Source organism: Cornus florida, unplaced genomic scaffold (genome assembly GCF_030987335.1).
Source record: "Cornus florida cultivar Cherokee Brave unplaced genomic scaffold, ASM3098733v1 CherokeeBrave_3.0.0_Hap2_Chr08, whole genome shotgun sequence".
In the NCBI taxonomy this organism is placed as follows: Eukaryota; Viridiplantae; Streptophyta; class Magnoliopsida; order Cornales; family Cornaceae; genus Cornus; species Cornus florida.
In genome coordinates this window covers 34,724,571-34,734,104 of record NW_026775578.1, presented here as the reverse complement: position 1 = coordinate 34,734,104, position 9,534 = coordinate 34,724,571, and the positions used below count along the sequence as shown (strand labels likewise).

The window sequence follows — 9,534 nt, the reverse complement described above, 5'->3', positions numbered from 1 at the left end:
ATGGGTTCATCGACTGGCTGTTACTTTTGTCGGAGCTCTTATATCGACCAAGTGTTGTCCATTTTTGTCTTCTTGTTTATTCTTTTGAAGCTAACACTAAGGTGACGTCAGATTAATTTGAATTTTGGTGATGTGGCCTATTTCATGTCTATACTTGTCAGTTGCAACTTTATACTTAATTGGAATTGGACTGCTCTACATTCTACTCGACCTCAGCTTGAATTTTCTGGACATGTTGAAAGCAAACTCAATTTGAGGAATAGGCAAATCCCAATGTTTCAATTTATCACCAGAAATACATGGACCAAACCATATTTCCGAAGGTTCTATTCACCATCTCCATCTACCCATCTGTCTGCGGATGACTAGTATTGTTATACTTCATAGAAGTATCAAATTTTTTCCACAAAATACGGTCCTCCAAGAGTGACTAAGGAATTTGACATCACAATCTGAAGTAATTGATTTTGGTATCTCATGTAACTGCACAATTTCTCGAAAAAATAGATTAGCAACATGGGCTGCATCTGAAGTTTTTCAACATGGAATAAAGTGTGCCATTTTCGAAAATCTATCAACAACCTCAAAAACATAATTCATAACTCTTTAAATCCGTGGAAGTCCAAACACGAAATATGTGGTCAAATCCTCCAAATGTTTTCTGGTACGGGCAAAGAAGTGTATATAAATTTATGTTTTGTGCCTGACCCTTGGCTGTGTTTGGCACCCTCGACACTTCTGCACATATCTACCAACATCATGTTTCAACTATGGCTACTAGTAACACTCTTCTGCTAGCCCGAGTGTCTTATCACGGTCTAATGAGTCCAGCGACGATCTTGGAATACAAAGTTATTGATTGTTGCGAAACAAATAATCGCACTGAATGTAAAAATCTACAACAGGCTATCGTGAATTGATCTTGGCCCAAACTTTCTGGTCCTCATCCATCTTATACAAGGGCATGTATGCAATAATATCTAATAGTTTAAACTTTTGGGTTTGAATGAAATTACTAACCCAAAAGAGAGGAATGGCCAAGTTCAATTTACAAATTAATAATTTTTCTATCTATAATTAACCCAAAATTTTAAACTAGTAGAAAATATGAAACTTTATTATTTACATTCCTAATTCTAAAAGCATTGCACTGTTTTTTGTTGGTCTCACTCGAACGTCTAGCTTGAAATAACTTATCCTTAACTATACGTAGTACTACTTCTCAGTCAACCATACTTCTTAGTCAACAGTAGATGAGAGCAACCAAGACTTTGTCAAGGTAAAGGACTCCTCCACTCTTGCCAAGTTGGAGTACATGGGTCCGTGCCACGTGGACCTTGATTGTGCCCCAACAAAAATACAAAAACAAAAATTAGATCTTTGATGCTGACGTCACAGTGATTTTTCATCTGACCTGGCCGCCTTGCCCACAAATGGTTTGACTCACGTGCGCTAATGCACTAAAACTCCTCTGGTGGGTCCCACTAGTGAAGCACAATTTTAATTGGTAGTAGTGCCTCCAAAGTCCAAAATGCTCATGTTCATGTATCATCATCATATCACATTTTTTAAAAAAACCTTCATGATTTAACCCCCTCGTGTGTCGCACACTATATAAACCCCTTCTAGTTTATGATATTTCTTCATATGAAACCCCCTCGTGTGTCACACACTATATAAACCCCTTCTAGTTTATGATATTTCTTCATATGACCAAAGATCACAAAACAAACTCAAGACTAAACAAACCAAAAGAAGAATTCACAGCCAAAATCATGGATTCTTCATATTCTCAGCATCCGTTTCTCGAATTTTCCCGCCAATCTTCATTCAGTTCGTCTTCTTCCGACTCTCTCAATTGTAACAACGTGCTCAATTTCGAAAACCAACCGCTTCCATTCAACGAAAATGACTCCGAAGAGATGCTTCTCTTCGGAGTCCTTTCTGAATCCATTGATGATTATTCATCGTCGGGGACTTCCTCGTCGGTGGAAGTCAAAGAAGAAGCATTTGAAGAGCCCGCCAAGGAGACCACCTATAGAGGGGTCCGGAGGCGGCCATGGGGGAAATATGCAGCCGAAATAAGGGACTCCACGAGGAATGGAGTTAGGGTATGGCTGGGTACATTTGACACCGCGGAGGCTGCAGCCTTGGCCTACGACCAAGCCGCCTTTGCAATGCGCGGCTCAATGGCTGTGCTAAATTTTCCGGCTCAGATGGTTTACGACTCGTTGAGAGAGATGAAGTGTGGGTTCGAGGAAGGGTGTTCTCCAGTGCTGGCGTTGAAGAAGAGACACTCCATGAAGAGGAAAGCGGTGAGTCGGAAGAAGAAGGATGTGAAAGAGTTGGTGATGTTGGAGAATGTGGTGGTGTTGGAGGATTTGGGAGCTGATTATTTGGAGGAACTTCTAAGTTTATCTGAGTGTTCTACTAATACTCCTTGGTGAAAAAAAAAATGGTCACCCACTTCGTTTCTCTAATTTCTCTCTCTAGAAACTCTCTTTCTCTCTCAAGATCTCCTTTTTGTGATTTTGTTTTGGATAATGTAACTTTAATTTTAAGACTGTTTTTAGCCTTTGGTTTCTTTGTAAATTTTAAAAAATAATTGAGGATCAATGTTTGAATTATTGTTGTGGGACTTGGATGTTTGGTCAACTTGACCATTGTGGGACAAGTAAATATTCTATTATGTTAATTTTTGTCTCCTAATAATTAAATTATTACATGATATGGCACCTAACGGTCACTATAACCGTTTTTTTGAAAACCCATGCTCTGGTTTTATATAACTAACCCTTCTTGAGTGACAAGCACTTTTTGGAGAGTCTGTGTTATATAGCCCAATTGGATATTGATCTTTTTCCTACTTATGTTGCATTAGTATAATAGTACTCAGAAGATATATGCCAAGAAAATAGTAAGTATATATCAACAATTATTATATGTTGTTGCTTGGTTTAAATCAATTTATTTGTTTTTTGTTTTTGTCTTTAATTTAATTGTACTCAATTTTGATCTGTTGGCAGCATTTTCATTCTTTGAGCCTTACTTACCAACCTTTAATTTGCCTGCCTATATTTTGGGGTTGGAGGCCAATGTTCTCGATCTTTTCAATATTAGAATGTAAAAAATGTGACTTCAATGAAGTATTCAAGGAATAAGAAACCATCTGCTAGCCTTTTCGGTTAGGCTAGGTTCGAGAATCATTATCCTAATTTTTTTAATAAAAAAAAGGTAGTTCGGAGCGCGAGGTTTTCGAAGAGTTTATTTTCTATTTCAAATTGATGTCGTTACCTTCAAATCACAATGAAATAATCATATAGTTGTGCCAAAACCCGTCCCCCTCTTATTTCATTCTAGTGCACAAAGTTTCCGATGAGGTTAATTATTTCCTATTTCAAATTGTAGTCGTTACCTTTAGGCAATGACGGATCCAGAAAATTTGGGAGGAGGGAGGGGGGTTATTAATTTGTGGGGCAAACTTATATGGTGGGTCCATTTTTATAATTTCAATGGAGTTTTCTTTATAATTTTTTTAAAATTTAAAGTATAAATTGCAAAAAAAAAATAATCCAATAGGGCAAATTGTAATTTTAGTGGAAGCATCTTCATAAATTCTCAAAAATTTAATGTAAAAAAAAAAAAAAAAAAATCGGTGGGGACGAATTATAATTTTAGTAGGGGTATCATCAAAAATTCTAAAAAAAAAATTAAGGTCTAAAATGAAAATATAAAAAATCCATAGGGGGCATCCGCCCCCACTAGTCCTATGCTAAATTCGTGTCTGCCTTCAGGTTACAATGAAGTAATCATATAGTTGTGCCAAAACCGGTCCTCCTCTTATTTCATTCTAGTACACAAGGTTTCCGAAGAAGTTATTTCTTATTTCAAATTAAAGTCATTACCTTCAAGACAGAATAAAGTAATCAAATAATTGTGCCAAAACTCACCCCCTCTTATTTCCTTCTATCTAATTCACTTTATAGGTTGTTTAAGAACATAAAAGATTAAGAGTTTCATGTTGCTTTCGTGATCGAATACAAAAGCTAACTACTTTGTGTAAAATAATATTGTTTCTTTTTTTGATATAAACTCTTATATAGGTGGGATATACACACTTAAATAATGTGACTTTGAGAGCAATTAATTATTTGATATGTACAATTGTAAAAACACGAAGAAGTGTAAACTATGAAGTAGTGGATTCGAGTTTCAGCAAAATATAGATTGTATTTGATTTGTCACTCAAAAAACAATCTCAATAATTCAGAAAAATAGAAAACTGTTTTCAAATAAATATAAAAAGCAGTTATTTAAAAACAGATTTTATTTTATTTTTAACAAAGTTTTGAGGAAATAATTTTTAAAAACTATCAACCAAACAGATTTTTATACTATTTTTTTAATTTTCAATTCCCAGAAAATTGAATGACACAAGGTCATATAGTAACCATATCTCTAATCTTTTCCTCCTAATTATTTGATTTTTTCCCTAATTATTTAATTAATTTGGTGGGATATACATAGTAATGATGATTAGTCTAACATTAACTTCTACAACCAATTTCCCTGTGTGCCCGTTAGTGCATGGCATGTGTGTATTAATATTATAGATTATATAATCGAATACATTGTACATAATATTACATATATATATATATATATGTATGTACACGTACTCACAAACACATATAATCAGAAAAAGCAATTGACTGGCCATAATTGGCGACCTCACAATAAATAGTGAGGAATCAAAATAAACTTTAAATTTGGAAGCAATCCGGTCAAAATTAGAACTGCAAACAAAAAACATATGGGCTAAATACATATATGAAGAAAGTAGAAATAGACTAGAAAACTCTAGAATTTGAAAGAATAATAGACTAGAAAACTCTAGAATTTTGAAAGAATATATATATATATATATATATATATATATATATAGATATATGAGTCTTTCTCATCAATGTAACAAGTACAGATTCAAAGAGAAAAGAAAAGAAAAGCTGAATCTAATTTGTGAAATCAATAGAGAGAAAATGGTAGATTTTAAAAGCCCCCAAAATTGACTGCAAACGGAAGCATATCGGCAGGTAAATTCACTGGTACATTGGATGACCGCGGCTGACCGCTGCCACGGGTTGTAGCACCGGTTTTCTAGGGCTTTCTTGTTTTCGGAGGGTCAAAGGTTAGCCGTGTTGCAGTTAAACACACACATGCATAACATAACATAATATATATATATATATAAAAATCTTATTTCAATTAAATTTTTTCGGAACATCATTGTATGAAGTTACGGTTCAAGTTTTTCCCTTGTAAGTTGATTATTCAATGTTACATCACTAGTTTCCTGTGATTCTCAGTCAACACTACACGTGAGTTAGTAAAGCATATTTAATATTTATTCAATATATATATATATATATATACACATATATATATTTAATATAAAGCATATAATATTTATTGGGGCTTGGCCAAGTTGGAAGACAAGAACAGTATTAGTGCCAAGTGGACATCTACCCGAACATATACATGACGTCACATTGAATTCTTGTTTGACTTGCCGCCGTGGTCACGAGTCTTTTGACTCCTGTCATGATCATGGATGGATTGTGCTACTGGTTCCAAATAATAATAATTTTTTTTTTTTTTTTGCCTACTTTTTTATTTTATATAGTAATTTTATTAATAATTTTTTTGCTTCTCACTTTTGACATGTTTAAGTTCAAACCGTTAGGTAGTGCTATATATCCACTTAATTATACTCAAACATTTTTTCATCCGGATCTGATGTGGGATAAATGATCTTTGTTACATTCTCCTTCATCAAAACTCGCGACATCCTCGTTGCGACTCAGGCCACCCTGCCTACCCGAGATGGCTTACCCGTACATCTTTCGAGCTGGACGCTTGGCTTGACACTGGATCAAAGATTGAGTCTGATTCTGATACTAACTGTAACGGGTGGACGCTTGCCCATTTATCAAAAAACTCAAACTATTAAGTAGTACTGCATACCCACTCATCGATACCCAATCACTTTTCCATTCGGATCCGATGTGGAACAACGGACCCTTGTTACTGTTGGTAAATATATATGCTTCATGTGACATTTAAGATATAACAAATCTTATACTAATATGTCATAAGATAATTAACAATATGCTAAGAAATCATTAATTAAATATGCAATTCTATATTTAATTAAATATGCAAAATAAAGTAATAAAATAATAATAATAAATAAAGAACCTAAATCGAGGCTAGTATTGGATACTATATCCTTAAGACAGATTCGCCCCGCTATGGTGCTAACGGATTCAGTGACATCTATCTCCCAGGATACAACGGTCTACATCTACCAGTAGTAGCACTACAAACTCGTGGATATGGCGAACCTTCTCCGTGTAATACTCTCTCTGACTCAAAAATGCATCTATACTATATAAATGCTGAATTGAGTGCAATTCGAACCAAATGGTTTGGACCAATCTTAATATGGCTCGATGAAATTGGATTAGGATCTAAGTGGTTCGGACCAGTTAACCTATGGTTTAAACCCACTTGGGTTGGGTTCAAGTCTAGAGAGGGAAATAAAATAAAATGAAAATGAATGATTTGCAAATGATCCAAAGAGGGGTATTTATAGGTAATAAGGTGCCTTTTCGGATTGGGTGCCCTTTGGAAAAAACTAAAAAGTAGTTTTTTTTAATTAATGTGTCTTTTCGGATTGGGTGCAACCCTTTGGAAAAAACTAAAAAGCAGTTTTTAAGTAAGGTGTCTTTTCGGATTGGGTGTGTCTTTTTATCATTGAACACAACCATTTATATGTGTCTCTTCACACTGGACACATCCACTCCAATTGGTTGCAATGGTTCACATGGTGTCTGTTCACCAATAAACACATCCACTCCAATAAGTTGCAATGGTTCACATGGTGTCTGTTCACCAATAGACACATCCACTCCAATAGGTTGCAATGGTTCACATAAATAGTTAAAGGCCCAATCCAATATTCCATTTAGTAAAAAGATACAATCCTTTGGCAAAAAAAAAAAGTAACTTTTAATTTAAATTCAAAAACTAACCACCCATTTAAATAAGCCCAGCCCAAAATTAAAGGCCCAATCCAATATTCCATTTAGTAAAAAGAATAATTGGACTTTACAATTAGGCCCAAGCCCAAACCCAAATTTGGCTTATTTAAATTTCAATTAGTTTCAACATTTTTTCCGTATGGGACAAATATTTCCCACATTTTGCATACCCATTTAGGCTTATCAAAATACCACACTTTAGAGCTAATTTCTCATTCACCCGGAAACGGATTTGAGAAAGTAAATATACCACGTTCATCTCCTTACGGAGAGAAACGCACTCGCCTAGAGGTTCGTAAAAAATTATTAGCGAAATTTATTCCAAATCTCATCAAAGTTTATGTTTTTAATGCCCCCGTTTCCAATAGTTACAAAATTCATTTACAATTTAAGCATTTTTTGAACAATGACTCCCAAAATTCGGTAAACTGAATAAAGATATCCCAACCATGATAAAAATACTGACTTATTCTATAACTTCTGAATTAATTCGTGTAAATTATTAAATTACCTTTATAACCTCCTTTTAACTGACCAAAATAACCAAAAAAAATTGTTCAAGTGCGTGCATCATCAGCCCAAAAATCCACATCTGCACTGGACCTTGTAGTCATGTGTATGTGGATAGGCCTTGGCTGATAAAGTAATGAACGACTAAAAACCCAACAGTCACCAAATCAAATCAGCATCAAAAACCCAAATTAAACTCCCACTTTCTTGAATTCATTAATGGATTCTATCTCTCTCTAGATATCTCTCTGTAATTTTCTTTTGCATAATGATTGTTGTTTGTGGATCGTTTCGCTTTTTGTTTTTATTTATAAATTTTGAAAATAATTGACAATGGAGAATCCTTTCAATTATGTTTTTTTGTGGGACTCGGATTTTTTTGGTCCAATTAGACTATTGGAACAACTTTGTCTTTGTGTACTTGAGACTCAGTTTGTTTGGATATAAAATATTTTTCCCGAATTTTTTTTTTAATGTTTTGGTGTTCGATTGTCGTCAAATATTTTCGAAGAAAAAAAATATATTAAAAATTAACAAAAATAACATACTTATCAATATTCGGCAATTATTTTACACGTTTCGCCCAATGGACTCAACCACGACCTTGACTTTTGTCAAACACTAACAAAATAAAATAAATAAATAAATATTTTACCTTAAAAAGATAAATCTGTTTCGAAGAAAATTTTTTACCTCAAAACAAACGGAGCCATAACGTAAGTTATTACTCATTATATATGACAGTCACTATAACTGTTTTTTGAAAATCGATTGCCTTTGCTTCATAAAACTAAACCAATTCTTACCGTGAGAACCAATTATAATGGTTAATCTGTTCAATTAAATCTTCTTTTTTTTGAAAGTTTAAGCAAATACGCACACAAACTCATAATATTACTCCGACCACCACTAAAATACTCAAATTTATTTTTTTTTACAAATGAAGGATCATACCATCTCAACTAATACTCATTAAGGAAATCAATCAATTTAATGCTTTGTTTTTGTCTTGAATAACTTTTAGTTCAAAGATGTTTTCCTTGTAACATCTATCGAATTTGGTCCAGTTCTCACAACATTCTGCTCACACTTGCATAAGATCTCTCTACAAGTTTTGGTTTTCAACACATCCACAATGTAACAAAGTGAATGACTCACTTCACTTTACGTTTTCATAATGCAAGCTAGTACTTTTACAATTTTTTTTATTTTATTTATTTATTTTTTGAGTGAACAAGGTAAAGCCAATTGTACAAGGAAGAAAAAACTGACATTATAAAGCCCCCCAAAGGGCTAAGTAATCCAAAAACGAAGGACACCCATCTAAGGTCATTCACAACATCCTCTTTAAAATTTTGCTCTCTAAATTAGCCACATTAATTTTTTTTAAAAGCCACATTAGCTTTTCTAAAAGCCATATAGGCAATTTCTGCTCTTCAAATTTTGATGCTTCAATAGTCTCTCCGAATTTTCGCTCTCTAAAAATAATATATATATATATATATATATATATATATATATATATATATAGTTATTTTTTATTTATTTTTACCAACAATTATTTTTATAACGGCTATATTTTTTATCTTATGTAAAAACAATACATCATCACTATATTCATCTGAATAAAATAACAAAATAAATAAATAAATGCAATATCGATTATCATGGATTAAAAACAATTACAAATAATTGAAACTAAATACAATATCCAAGCTAGCTTGGATTAAGTAAATAAATAAATAGGCTATGACAACCTTTGTTGCATAGATTCCAATATCTTCCTTTGTTGCATATGAACCCGCTCTTGCCCTTTTAGTGTTGTCATCGATTTTGGATCTATTAGCAACATCTCCTTCTTTTTTTCCAATAGTTTATCCTAAATCTTTAGTTGTTTAGTCTTTTCTTTTTTTCTTGCATC

The 9,534-nt window shown here is 33.4% G+C and overlaps 1 protein-coding gene across 1 annotated transcript; it reads left to right on the top strand.

The window, feature by feature from the left end:
- The first annotated feature begins 1,587 nt into the window (after positions 1-1,587).
- Positions 1,588-2,665, top strand: LOC132268589 (ethylene-response factor C3-like). The gene has a single exon (XM_059769419.1). The coding sequence runs from the start codon at positions 1,695-1,697 to the stop codon at positions 2,445-2,447; it is 753 nt and encodes a 250-aa protein (XP_059625402.1). The 5' UTR covers positions 1,588-1,694; the 3' UTR covers positions 2,448-2,665.
- Positions 2,666-9,534: the final 6,869 nt, after the last annotated feature.